This window comes from Lytechinus variegatus, chromosome 6, assembly GCF_018143015.1.
Source record: "Lytechinus variegatus isolate NC3 chromosome 6, Lvar_3.0, whole genome shotgun sequence".
Lineage (NCBI taxonomy): Eukaryota > Metazoa > Echinodermata > Echinoidea > Temnopleuroida > Toxopneustidae > Lytechinus > Lytechinus variegatus.
Genome location: NC_054745.1, coordinates 9,380,401 through 9,395,642, shown reverse-complemented (window position 1 = coordinate 9,395,642; position 15,242 = coordinate 9,380,401). Strand labels below are relative to the sequence as shown.

The 15,242-nt window shown below is 38.3% G+C and overlaps 1 protein-coding gene across 1 annotated transcript; it reads right to left on the bottom strand.

Annotated features, from left to right (window-relative positions):
• Positions 1–876: 876 nt before the first annotated feature.
• LOC121416497 lies at positions 877–2,595 on the bottom strand. Its single transcript, XM_041609989.1, is given in 1 exon segment — positions 877–2,595. A coding segment is annotated over 1 exon segment (1,692 nt). The 5' UTR covers positions 2,569–2,595.
• Between the last annotated feature and the right edge of the window lie 12,647 nt (positions 2,596–15,242).

Below are 15,242 nucleotides of genomic sequence, written 5' to 3'. Positions count from 1 at the left end.
AATGTGTGATATGTGCAATAGTTTTTCAAGTTTTAAGAAGTGAATTGTAATTTGCTATACAAGAGCAAACAACAAAATATTTTTAAAAATCAAACAAAGCTGGAATTGTCAAGCGTTTGATTCAATATTTCCCATAGTAACAACATTTCTCAGCCAATCAAAATCAAGGAAAGTCGTTGAATTGGAGCAACATAGGCCATATACAGTGCAAACTGTTTACAAACTAAACCTAGTGTTAAATGAAAATGAAATAAAGAATGTAACTGAATACAATACAGCCTCCTTAATGTGAAACAACGAACATAAGCTAATAATATGAACAAACTTCATTCATACGGCATGAATATTTTGTTTTGAAATATACACAATTACAACGTACACAAAAACATTGTACAGTTATTTGTCAAATTATCTAACTCTGTGTGTTACACAACGATTATATTCCTGTTTATGTATTTACAGCATGGTGCGTTCGACTACCAGATGTTTATTATTTCCAAAGGATCTTTATTATGAAATTAATTCGACATTATTTAACGATGTCAAACGATGCCTCGCACTGTGAAGGACTTGAACGGGCTACCAACTGATTCCATAGTATTTTGCCATAAATCTGATATAAATATTTCATTTTTTGGGCTTGAGTTTTTGTTTAACTCTCCACATAAGCTTTGGTGAGCGAAGTTAGGTCACACTTTTTTCTGAACGGTTTCCAACACAGCCGGCATTCGCCGATCGGAATAGAATTTTGAGATCGCGAAACCGGTGAAACCTTGACCTACTTTACATTTTCGTCCATGATTTTATAGTGTACGATCTTGCCGTCAATGTGGTTACTATTTCTTTTTGAAATCATTCATTGTAATATTTGATGATTTACAAGATGAATGTCTTCTTGTGAAGATGAAATTTGTCTCCATCACATCCTACAAGGTTACCAGAAGGAGTAACAAGACAAGGGCTGACAAAGTAAGATCGATCTGAATCCACGTATTCCACGATCTTCCTTGCCTGGATGACACCATCACGTGACACCTGATCAACTGTGTAGATATTAGGCGTTTCATCCTTGTACGCAATGTAGAGTGTGTCTGTCAGTTTGTCAGCGCGACACTGTGGTTCGTTCCACTCATCACAGTGTATGGCAGCCTTCTCTTCTCCTGATCGGGATATGACAGTGTATTCATTATAACCTGTCTTCACAACGATATCAACTGATGTCAACGCTTGTATCTCACCCCTCACCTCCTTACCCTGCATCGTAATAGTGTTTACTATTTTATCATTAGCAGGATTGATGACGTAGATATTAGACTGATAGGACTGAGCAGCGATGATCATCCCATCCCTGTCAACATCAACATACACACTAAAAAAATCGAAAATCAGAAACACATGTGGGGGTAACTGAAACCTTCCATTTGGTATGCTGATGTCTCTAATCACCTTCCATTTTCTGTCATAGAGAGTGATGCATCCATCCAACCTGTCATCCGTGCGATCCCTTCTCTCCTTACCACACACTATTACGTTACTGTCTATGGGCGCACATGATGTAATCTGCACACCTTCATCAATGACTTTCTCTATGTGTTGAGTGTTGATGTTTGTAACATACATGTCATTGTTATCTACGTCTTGCACACAGATCTCATCCTCACTGACTAAACCACGCACATACGGGTAATTAACAACCGATGGAATGTGGATTGACATGACAAGTTTCCATTTACCGATATACCCATCAATTCTACCATACTATTCTCCACCTACTTACCCCTCTACAAGCTTCACTCTCTCAACTTTACTCTGTATTCGGTCAAGACTGTCGCTGACGTCTTGATGAACATTTAAACTTAAATGTTCATCAATAGATGCAAGTACTTGAGAAGCTTCATTCACCGATGTTTCATCATGTTGGTTTATACGTTTGATGGTTGATTCAATGTTCATCAAAGTGTTTATTGCAAGCTGATTTTTACAAGAGAGATTTTTTGTCTTCTTAGTAACTTCCCCACTGAGTGTCTTTGTATCTGATAAAAGTTTTGCTTTTTGGACTCTGATGATATGTCGCTCCTTTTCTCTCTCGTTGTTGCAATCCTTGATCCGTTTTTTCCTCTTCTCATTTACTAGTCTTATTTCCTCATCTGCCTCCTCGTTAATAACCCTAATTATCCTGTTCTCCTTTTCTCCAACAGATTTGATCTTGTCGTGATATGATGCTTGAATATTGTTGTTAATTGTCTGAAGAAGAGCACTTCCAGACGTTGATACAATCTTTATTTTTGTGTTGAGGGCTTCCATTTTTTTCTGGAGTTTCTGTATTTTTGGCCGTTTCTCATCTAGTTGACTTCTCTTTTCGAAGATGACATCCTCGATGTCGTCTAGCTCACATGGTTTCTGACTGTGATTTTTGGTAGCGCATGGATGACAAATAGGAATTTTGTGTTTCTTACAGTAAAATTTGATTGGCTCACCATGCTTGTCACATGACCATGTCATGTCATGACCTTTCCTTGTACGAAGTTCGACCTCTCCACCCTCCATTGATGGAAACTTAGACGCCATGATGACGAAGAGAAAATAGGGACAGTAGCCTACCTAAAAAAAGGAAGAAAAGTTAAACTGAACTCAAGAAACAATTGAAAAAAAATTACCAGGGTATATTAAACATTCTTTAACACATTTAATAACGTTCAATACAAACTTCTCACAAAATTCTCACAAACAGACGTAAACGCAAGTAGACACACCCATGCACAAACATCAACACATTCATACTAAATTAACGTGTATATTAACGCCCTTGTCGAACTAATAAGCTCTGATCACACGTTTTAAGCCGTTTTGTAAGTCTCTCGCTTTCTCAGAAACCTTCACAGGGAAAGTGTTATCAGACTTAATCTTAAATTGTCTTGCCTTGTTTTGCAAACCAATAAAACATCACTTAATTTGATACTATTTTTTTCTCTTTAGCTGAATTAAGATCCTCGTATAATAAAAAATAATGTATTATTTAACACAGATAAACAAAGATGTTTTAGGAGGTATAATTTTTATGTTTAGTTCATGATAAACATGGATCAGTGCTCAAAATGCAGAGAATGTGGGAATGAAATATTGATAGTGTGCTATAACAACGCATACAACTTCAAACAATTTTAGCAAGTCTAGGGCCTGCGTTTATGCAATGAGTATACTTAAAAGAGAAATTCAAATGTTCAAAGAGTAAAAAGTCTAAGGCTCTTTTCATGGTAAAAAACTCAAAATTTCAAGATAAACCCTTTTGCCATATGTATTGTGAAATATTTGGGATTTTCCACATCATGGATTAGTACACAAATCAAATAAAATGCCCATTGTTGAATATTTTATATTACATTTCACATCTCTTCACAACTACACAACTAAAAGTTTAATGTGTCTTCCAGTTTAGCAAATATGCCAATGGTCTGCACAGTAGAAACGTAGTAGATCTTCGCAACTGAATTTCTGTCCCCTTGCCAAAAACGCAATATCTGACATCTTTGAAATTTTCCTTCACACCCACACCCCTATAGACAGACACACAAACACTCAATTTTATCAACACTTATCATCACTCATCAACCATATACACTGATCAATACCCATGCTCGAGACGTTATTCAAATTCAAATTTAAAGACTCAGACAGGAACTTAAAATAAAACGATAATGTTCGTGATGTGTTTAATATTTGACTCTTATTGGGGCCTAAATTGTTTTGTGAGGAGAGGTTGACACACATGATCTTAATGCGAAATCTGCGCCAAATAGGATGATTTAGATATCACAACAAGTGGAATGCCTCTGGCCGTCTCACCTGCATCATGCCATTCAACATAGCAGCAGTGCTGACTTTGAAAACTACTATAACTCGCACAAGATGTTCAGTGATACTTGGTTACTCTTATTTCCACGTTTTATGAATTAGACCAATACACTTACAGAGACAGGATGGTAATTTAACTAATACCCCCAATGCGGCCAACGTTCATTGATCTCACATGACCTTTGACATTGATCATGTGACTTGAAACTTGCACAAGATATTCAGTGATACTTGATTACTCTTATGTCCAGGTTTTATGAACTAGACCAACACACTTTCAAAATTATGATGGTAATTCAACAAATACCCCCAATTCGGCCAAAGTTCATTGACCCTAAATGACCTTTGACCTTGATCATGTGACCTGAAACTTGCACAGGATGTTCAGTGATACTTGATTACTATTTTTTTTTCAAGTTTCATGAATCAGATCCAAAAAACTTTTAAAGTTTTGACTGTAACTCAACAGATACCCCAAATCGGCCAAAGTTCATTGACTCTAAATGACCTTTGACCTTGGACATGTGACGTGAAACTCATGCAGGATATTTGATAATACTTGATTAACCTTATGTCCGAGTTTAATGAACTAGGTCTATATATTTTCTAAGTTATGATGACATTTCAAAAACTTAACTTCAGGTTAAGATTTTGATATTGATTCCCACAACAGGGCCTAAGTTTATTGACCGTATATGACCTTTGACCTTGGTCATGTGACATGAAACTCTAATAGGATGTTTAATAATACTTGATTAACTTTATGGCCAAGTTTGATGAACTAGGTTTATATACTTTCTAAGTTATGATGTTATTTCAAAAACTTAACCTCAGGTCAAGATTTGATGTTGACGCCGCCGGCACCACCGTCGCTGCCGCCGTCGGAAAAGCGGCGCCTATAGTCTGACTCTGCTATGCAGGTGAGACAAAAACTAGTCAAAAGCTGAAGATTTCATCAAGTGCTGTTTATAACAATTGTCATGATATATTTTTTTTTTTTTTGGGGGGGGGTCCGGTCTGTGTATTTAACTCTATTTAAAAAAAAATCACTACAAAGTCTCTATAATTTGTTATGGATAATTGCACTCATAAATAAAAAAGAGTAAATAAAATTTGTAAAACTTCAAACACATCACAAGAACCCGACATTCATTTGAACTACACCTGCCCATGTTGTTAACAAATTGTCTCTATTTATACAACTGTTGTTTAAAGTCGACTGCCTTTTCTTCCGAAATGATTAATTTAACCATGCCGCGAAGAATTGCAATCACCTTAAGAAAAACAGTAAATTAATAGTTTGCTTGAAAATAATTGATAATACCTAACGGAGTCGCTAAATTAATGTAAAGAAAATCCAACCTAATCGTATATTTCTGTAATAAATAAAGCACCCTTTATGATAATGATAATAGAGGATTTTGTAAAGCGCACGTATCCACCTTGTTCAGTTGTTAGTGCTGAGCTGGTCTACCGATTCCGGTGCGCACAACTTTTGGAAGAATAAATTCCTGCCGGTACCCATTTACCTCACCTGGGTTGAGTGCAGCACAATGTGGGTAAATTTCTTGCCGAAATTAAACACCTTGTTACGATACTGCAACAATTAACAAACAAGATTTAATTTAAATTTCCCTTTTTTATTACAGGAAATAAATCATGTACTTCAAACAAAATAAAACCAAATAATCTTACATTAATCTCTTGAAGTGTCTGATGTACAATCCAGGGTTATAGTTCACTGTTATGGTAGTCCAATATATATATTCCAGGTAGGCTGGGAAGATTCCTTACGATGGCGATGATCTCGATGAGAACTGATAATTTCTCTCTCAAAATAACTGCAAACAGTTAATTGACGGTGGGCAAATAATTCCACACAATATAGATATTCAAGGTGGAAATAAACTGCTCTGATCTGGTGAAGTGATCTCATATGATGTGGTGATCTCATATGATGTGATGATCTCATATGATGTGACGATTTCATGTGATGATGATCTTTAGGAAACTGCAGCTTTATATACTAAATTTCAACTAATCTAGAAGCTTCTAGTATTGTCTTCCAAAAGAATGTTCTCCTTTCAGGAGCAGTCAAAATCCAGAAGACTCTTGAATGACCTCATTGAAATCAACAGTGTCAATAACATAGCTTAGCCCATTGTTCATAATCTCTATTCAGAAATAACAATAAAACTCCTTGGCCTTTAAATAGGCAAGGCCTGCATAATAAAAAGACATTCTGGAATGTTCTTTAATTTTCTTGGCTATCCTTAAAGGGAAATAACTAATAGATGAATGTAATTGCTTTAATTTTTTTTTCAATTATTCTTATATATAACACCTCCCCCACCGGGGAAAAGAAAACTTTACCGTAGTAAAAGTTTCTTTAAGATGATTTTTTCTTTTTACTGTTCAAAGTCATCTTGATAAACTGCTTACAGCTATCGTGCACATGGTATAGCATTTAACGAACATGTTAAAAATGAATGAACACCAAAGATGTTTTCTTCAAATGACACACTTGGTCAAAATCATGAATAATTTCACTTTTTATACTCTTGACAGAGCATCAGCAATTACATTATTCTTTCCCTTTATGTGTACAATTTTCAAAGAGAATGGTTGGAGCATTAGGCTCCATCTATACAGTCTTTGATTCTTTGTTTTGAATTTCTCCAAAAACACAAGAGGATTGTGGTCTGTATAGACTGTAATCTCTCCATTTGTTAGATACACCTCAAACTGCTGAAGGGCTAGTAGGAGACTCAGTGCCTCTCTTTCAATAGTTGAATACTTCTTTTGAAACCGATTGAGTTTCTTAGAGAAGTAGCACACTGGTTTTTCGATGCCTTCTTCATCTTCTTGGAGCAATACTGCTCCTACTCCAACATCACATGCATCAATAGCTACCTTGAATGGCTATGTGAAGTTTGGAGCTGCCAAAACAGGCTCATTCCCCAAAATGGCCTTTAATTTTTCAAACGATCTTTGACATTCGTCAGACCAAACATACTTCACTTTTGCCTTCAGCAGGTTTGTCAGAGGACTAACCACTGTACTGTAATTTGGAACAAATTTCCTGTAGAAGCCACTCATACCTAAGAATCTGAGCAATTCTTTCTTAGTTGTGGGAATTGGGAAGTCTAAGATAGCTTGTATCTTGGCTTCTCTTGGTAGAACTTGCCCTTGACCGACCACATGACCAAGATATGTGACCTTTGCCTTGGCAAATTCACTCTTCATCAGATTCACTACTAGATTGGCTTTGTCCAGCCTGTCAAACAGTGCTCGCAAATGATTCAGATGATCATTCCAAGTATCACTGTATACTAGGATGTCGTCTATGTATACGACTCAATTGTCAAGTCCGGCAATCACTTGATTTGTTAACCTTTGGAAGGTTGCTGGTGCATTATTCATTCCAAAAGGCATGACTTTGTATTGAAATAAGCCTTCAGGTGTGACAAAGGCTGATATCTCTTTGGCTCGGTCAGTCAATGGCACTTGCCAATATCCTTTAAGCAAGACTATCTTTGTGATATAGGCAGAATTTCCAACCCTATCAATACAATCTTTTAACCTACGAATTTGATACGAGTCAGTCTTAGTTACTGCATTTACCTTTCGGTAATCAATGCAAAATCTCTGAGAGCCGTCTGGCTTTGGAACCATTACAATGGGAGAACTCCAACTACTCTGACTCAGTTCGATTATGTCATTATCTAACATAAACTGTATTTCCTTATTCACCATTTCCAACTTGCTTGGATTGAGCCTATAAGGATTCTGTTTGATAGGTCTTACATCACCTGCGTCTACATCATGTACAGTTAAAGGTGTACGACCTGGTTTGTCTTTACACACATTCTCATATTCTCTTAACAGGCCAGATATATAATTTCTCTGATCTTCAGGCAGGTGTTTTAATGCCTCATCCATGTTTCCTAACATCTCTGAGTTAGACAACTTTACACCACATGGTTCGTTCTTAGATACATCTGTATAAGACAACTCATTATCTGTCTTTCCATAGCATTCTTCTTCATGTACATGTACATGTACATCTACATGTTTTTTGTCTTCTTTAACATGTGTTGTACCTATCGGCTGACTAGCCTCTCGTTCAAAGTATTCTTTCAACATGTTTACATGACATACTCTTTGAGACTTTCTTCGATCAGGGGTACTGGTCACATAGTTGACATTATTCAGTTTCATTTTGACTATGTAGGGACCACTAAACCTAGCTTTCAAGGGCTCACCTTGCAAAGGCAACAACACTAACACTTTGTCTCCAGGCTTGAAACTTCGTTCTTTTGCATTTTTGTCAGCGTGAGCTTTCATTTTTCCCTGCGACACTTTCAAGTGTTCCTTAGCCACATCACAAGCTTTTGAGAGCCTTTCTCTAAACTTTGACACATAGTCTAGAAGGTTTACATCATCATCCTGAACCATAAACCTCTCTTTGATCAGCTTTAGGGGACCCCTAACCTCATGACCATAGACCAATTCAAATGGACTGAAACCTGTGGACTCATTTGGGGAATCCCTAGTTGCAAACAGTAGGAATGAGATCCCTTTATCCCAGTCATCGGGATAGTCTTCACAATAAGTCCTTATCATGGTCTTCAGGGTCTGATGATAGCGTTCTAACGCTCCGTGGGACTGTGGGTGATAAGCAGAGGACTTGATCTGCTTTATTCCCAACTCCTTCATAACTTGCTGAAATATTCCTGACATGAAATTTGACCCTTGGTCAGACTGAATTTCCTTAGGCAGACCATACCGAGTGAAAAACTGCACTAACGCCTGCACCACTGTCTTTGCAGTGATACTCCTCAAAGGTATCGCCTCTGGAAACCGTGTAGACAAGTCCATAATCGTCAGGAGAAATCTGTGACCCGACCTCGTTCTGGGTAAGGGTCCGACACAATCAACAAAACCCTAGTAAAAGGTTCATCAAATGCAGGAATGGGTATCAATGGAGCAGGCTTGATAGAAGGCTGTGCCTTACCAATAATCTGACATGTATGACATGTCTTACAGAAATGTACAGCATCTTTGTGCATCTTAGGCCAATAGAAATGCCTCATAATTCTATCTTCTGTCTTCCGAATATCGACATGACCTGCCATAGGTAACTCATGAGCCATTTTCAGAATATCTGTGCGGTAACAAGGAGGAACTACAACCTGGTGAATTATACACCAATCTTCATCAGCTGGTCTCTGGGGAGGTCTCCACTTCCTCATCAAAATGTCATCTTTGACATAAAAGCACTCAGGAACCTTATCAGCCTCAGCCTCAGAACATGCTTTTTGTGACAAGCTTTTTAATTCTGGGTCTGCCTGTTGTGCCTGTACAAGGGAGGATTTACTAAACAAACTATCATTGTTAGCAACAGATTCTTCAACACTATCCCCATTCAAATCCTTGAAAAGGGTTTCAGCTAACCAGACATCAGTACTCTCCTCTACATCAGCAGATTCCGCATCTTCCTTTTCAGCTCTACGAGTCTGAGACCTAGTAACAACACAATCCGGGAAAATCCCTGGAAAATCTCCCTGCAACAATTCAGTTTCAGCTACCTCAACGGGCTTCTCCGAAACCACTGGAGACGCAACAACTCTATCTCCAGCCAAGTCGCTACCTAACAAGAAATCAACACCTTCCATGGGTAATTCTGGAACGACACCAACAGTCACAGGACCACTAACTACATGTAGGTCACACTTTAAGTCGACCTTATGCAAAGGAACCGACATGAAATTTGGGCCAATACCTTGAACCAAGACTTTGGCATTCTCTGAACTCTCCGGAGGAAGAGCCAAATCCCCTGGCACCATCAGGGACTGTGCAGCCCCTGTATCCCTAAGGATCACCACTGACCTACCAGCAGCACCAGTTGAACAAGGGAATACTTCACCATACTTCACCAACTCCTAAAAGTTTCATCAACCTGCTTGACTTTATCAGCAAATACCAGAGAAACACTCTCAACATCTTGATTGGGCTCTGATGGAACAAACTCCATCGAGGGAACACTTGTATTTTTTGACAAAACCCAATTCTTAGTTTTGGTTGGCATTCCAACCAATTTCCAACATGATTCTTTCAAATGTCCCGATTTATGACAATGAGTACAAATTTTGGAACTACGACTCTCAGACCTTTTGGTTGATTCTGTGCCCCCACTAGTCTGATTCTTGTTAGCGTCTTTGTCCTTGCTTGCATATTTTCCCTCACTAGGTTTATTGTGGGATTCAAATGACCCTTTACCTTTCTTTTTCCAATAATTCTTGAAAGGAGGCCTATCTCCACTACCTTCAGGTGTGACCTCAAATTCATCAGCTACTATGGCTGCTTTACTGTTTACTGACTTCAGTAACTCTGTGGTCATCTAAGTGAGATTTAATGCCAAAAGGAAGACTCTTTTTTAATTCTTCTAGGAGGACAACTTTCCTAAGGTGAACAAAATCTTTGTCAACTTTCAGTGATCTATACCACTTATCGAATATCATTTCTTGTTCCCTAGCAAATTCAACATACGTCTGGCCTTATTGTCTTTGCATGTTCCTAAATTTATGTCTGTACGCTTCTGGTACCAACTCATATGCATTGAGAATTGTTTCTTTTACTGTAGCATAGTCACATGATTGCATTTCAGAGAGCAAAGAATAGACTTTTGCAGCCTTTCCAACAAAAACACTTTGAAGGAGAAGAGTCCAGTATTCCTCAGGCCAATTCAGTCTCTTGGCCACTTTTTCAAATGACACAAAATATGTATCAACTCCCTCTTCATCAAATGTTGGCACAAGGCGAATGCTTTTCGCCACATCAAAGCCTTGGGGAGATTTATCTTTAGCAGAGTTAGTATTTGCATGAGCTAACTCCATTTCTTTCAATTTTAACTGGTACTCCAATCTCATTCTTCCCTTTTCGATGTTTATTTTCTCCATTTTAAGGTTTTCTCTGATTTTCATTTCCTCCTTTTCAAGGTTTTCTTTCATTTTCATTTCCATTTCATATTTTGCGAGTTGAATCTGAGCATCATCTGAAACAATAACAGAAGTTTCAGACTCCTCTGTAAGCTTCATGTGACTAGCTAGCAAGTCAATTATCTCTGCCTTCTTTAAACCTGGGGCTAGAGATACACCCAAATGATCACAAATTGTTATCAAATCATCTTTCTTCGGTGACTTCAAATGATCATATGACAATTCTGTCTTTGCAAGAAATTCCTCAACGTCAAATGTAGCCATAGTGAATATACACAAATACAAGCAAGTAATAACACAGTACAGTATATTCTAGAACTTTCCAAAAATTTCCAAAATGTTTCCAATTCAAATTGGCTTTTGTTTCAAATTGACTTTCGTCTCAAATTGGCTTTCGTTTCCTGAAAAACTGTTTTTAGTTTCAAATTGGCTTATACAAATTTGGTTTTCGTTTCCCGGAAAACTGGTTTAGTTTCAAATTGGCTTGTACAAATTGGTTTTTGTTTCCCGGACAAGCCCCCAAAATTATTTGTTACGATACTGCAACAAATAACAAACAAGATTTAATTTAAATTTCCCTTTTTTATTACAGGAAATAAATCATGTACTTAAACAAAATAAAACCAAATAATCTTACATTAATCTCTTGAAGTGTCTGATGTACAATCCAGGGTTATAGTTCACTGTTATGGTAGTCCAATATATATATTCCAGGTAGGCTGGGAAGATTCCTTACGATGGCAATGATGAAACTGATGTTGAAGAACGATGAATAATAAGAGTCACTGTAATATTGAAGTGTCCGTGAAGACGATATTGATGATGATTAACAGTCAAATTCAGCAATACATGGGTTAAAGAGTGTTCAATAAAACGGGTTGATGATCTCGATGAGAACTGATAGTTTCTCTCTCAAAATAACTGCAAACAGTTCATTGATGGTGGGCAAATAATTCCACACAATATAGATATTCAAGGTGGAAACAAACTGCTCTGATCTGGTGAAGTGATCTCATATGATGTGGTGATCTCATATGATGTGATGATTTCATATGATGTGACGATCTCATGTGATGATGATCTTAAGGAAACTGCAGCTTTATATACTAAATTTCAACTAATCTAGAAGCTTCTAGTATTGTCTTCCAAAAGAATATTCTCCTTTCAGGAGCAGTCAAAATCCAGAAGACTCTTGAATGACCTCATTGAAATCAACAGTGTCAATAACATAGCTTAGCCCATTGTTCATAATCTCTATTCAGAAATAGCAATAAAACTCCTTGGCCTTTAAATAGGCAAGGCCTGCATAATAAAAAGACATTCTGGAATGTTCTTTACAATTCTTGGCTATCCTTAAAGGGAAATGACTAATAGATGAATGTAATTGCTTTTAATTTTTTTTTTACAATTATTCTTATATATAACAACCTCATGGATCAAAATCGAACCCATGTCCTTCAGATTGAAAGACGAGAACCCAAACCACTATACCATGACGCGCCCATTATCTCTTACACACTTGAGAAAATTAGAAAACTTACTTTTCTCCCAACGTGTAATCTACATGATAACAATAACCATATCTAGTGTGATTTTTGAAGCTCCAAGTCCACTGTGTAAAATGTTTAAGGGCATTATCATTGTCACTATCATTTGAAAATTCATCTTCATTTATGCTATGGCATATACATGTAATTGCCATGACATGATTGAGCATATGAATACAAAAAGGGCCGAGGAAATCAATAAAAATTGTATTTTTTATATTTGGGCAATTAATGTACATTTGGCCAAAATACATCAGACATGCCAGAGAACATTATAAAACAAATTAAAGTGTGAATTTATGAACATTAATATTCACGTTACTTGTCTATTGTCTGGTGGACTTGGGTCTTTTTCAGAATCATATGGACTTGGGTCATTCTTATATTGATACATGGTATATTTTTGTACTACTGAATGTATAAAAATGATACGCGAGATTGTTTGATATATCTGACAAATAGTATAAATATATATATCTTTTATAGCTGATGTGTTTTGGGATGAGCAAGCGGGTGTGGTTGTGTGGATGTGAGTCTTACATGTGAGGAGATGTGTATGTGTTGCAAATACTAAAAAAAATATTGGTAAAGAGTTTGCAAGATGACGTATCATTCGTCTTTTACAGCTCCCTCATCCTCATTCCATGACACCAAGAAGCACACAAACATCATTTCAAGAATGAGGGGGGGGGGAGGGGGGGGGGTATGGGCCTTATCTTTAGACCCTTCCCTTTATTTTTTAATTAAAGAGAAAAACAAGAAACACAGAGGGCGTTCCAACCTAAGTACAGGTTGGGTGTTTAAATGTAGTGAGAGCTATTCCTTGACACGGACCTTTATTTCATGCTTGCCAGATATTTTTTTGGACAATGCATTTGTAAATTGGCAGAATTTCACATTTTATTGCTTGCAAGTGAATGGGGAGGGGGGATTCTCGAATTGGATAAGAAAACATCAATCCTAAATCCGTCCCTGCATGCCAAAAATCCACTCACGCACATTAAGATATGAATTATTAGTTTTGATGAGCTATTTTTTTTACTCACACCCACCCAAGCACCCCTCACACACCCTCCGACACACACACATGATATTATTATACCCAAAAAACACAGAAGCATAAACATTTGCAAGTGATCTTCAGCTCATTACTTTTTTAGCATTCTAGACCAGGGGGAAGGAGGCCTTTCATAAAGCTGTTCGTAAGTTAAGAGCGACTTTAAGAACGATTAGGGGAACCTTTCTTACGCACTAAATCATCGCCGATCGTGTAAACCGTTTACCAAAAGAAAGGATTACTAGTCGTTCTTAAAGTCGCAATTATCTTATGAACAGCTTTTTAAAACACCCACCTGTTCCAAAACACATCAAGATTCCGTTTTACACCTGGTCAATATTGAAAACATCAATCTCCTCATGTGCAAAAAAGGGGGAAATGATAATAATAAATAATTGAAAAAAATTAAGGTTCAGATGAATACTCTTAATCCGTCACAACCATTGAACCACATATCTGTCAAATAATAATAATGAAAAACTTATAATGCAGTTAGTGCATGTACAGGGTTGATGTAATGAGAGAAGGCGCTATGATATGAATGTAAGAAAATCCTAGTCTGTAAGAAACGCCCAAGTCCTAGACATTTCCAGTACACCGTCCCTCAGATATGACGCAAACTGAAACTGAATGTGTCGACTTGTGACTATGGTCTGGGAGAGAAGTGTCGTCTTGTGACTGTGGACCGGGAGAGCAGTGTCGTCTTGTGACTATTGACCGGGAGAGTAGTGTCGACTTGTGACTGTGGACCGGGAGAGCAGCGTTGACTTGTGACTGTGAACCGGGAGAGCAGTGTCGTCTCATGACTGTGGACCGGGAGAGCAGTGTTGTCTCGTGATTGTGGAACGGGAGAGCAGTGTCGTCTCGTGATTGTGGACTGGGTGAGTAGTGTCGTCTTGTGACTGTGGACCGGGAGAGCAGTGTCGTCTTGTAACTATTGACCGGGAGAGTAGTGTCGACTTGTGACTGTGGACCGGGAGAGCAGTGTTGACTTGTGACTGTGGACCGGGAGAGCAGTGTCGTCTTGTGACTATTGACCGGGAGAGCAGTGTTGTCTCGTGATTGTGGACCGGGAGAGCAGTGTCGTCTCGTGATTGTGGACTGGGAGAGTAGTGTCGTCTCGTTACTGTGGACCGGGAGAGTAGTGTCGTCTCGTGACTGTGGACCGGGAGAGTAGTGTCTTCGCTTGACTGTGGACCGGGAGAGTAGTGTCGTCTTGTGTCGACTGTGGACCGGGAGAGTAGTGTCGTCTTGTGACTGTTGAGGGAGAGCAGTGTCGTCTTGTGACTATTGGCCGGGAGAGCAATGTCGAATTGTGACTGTGGACCGGGAGAGCAGTGTCGACTTGTGACTATGACCCGGGAGAGTAGTGTCGTCTTGTGACTTTTGACCGAAAGAGTACTGTCGTCCTGTGTCTATGGACCGGGAGAGTAGTGTCGACTTGTGACTATGGTCCAGGAGAGCGGTGTCGTCTTGTGACTATTGACAGGGAGAGCAGTGTCGTCTTGTGACTGTTGACCGTGAGAGCAGTGTCGTCTCGTGACTGTGGACCGGGAGAGTCGTGTCGTCTCTTGACTGTGGACCGGGAGAGTAGTGTCGTCTCTTGTCTATGGACCGGGAGAGTAGTGTCGTCTCGTGACTATGAACCGGGAGAGTAGTGTCGTTTTAATTGCAATTCTTAATCCGGTCTAAATTTTCAGATGATCTAATGTCCAAGTTTAAAGACAATAAAAGTGGATAACTTTTGATATTTTTCTAAATTTGATCTCAAAAGTACTGATTTTT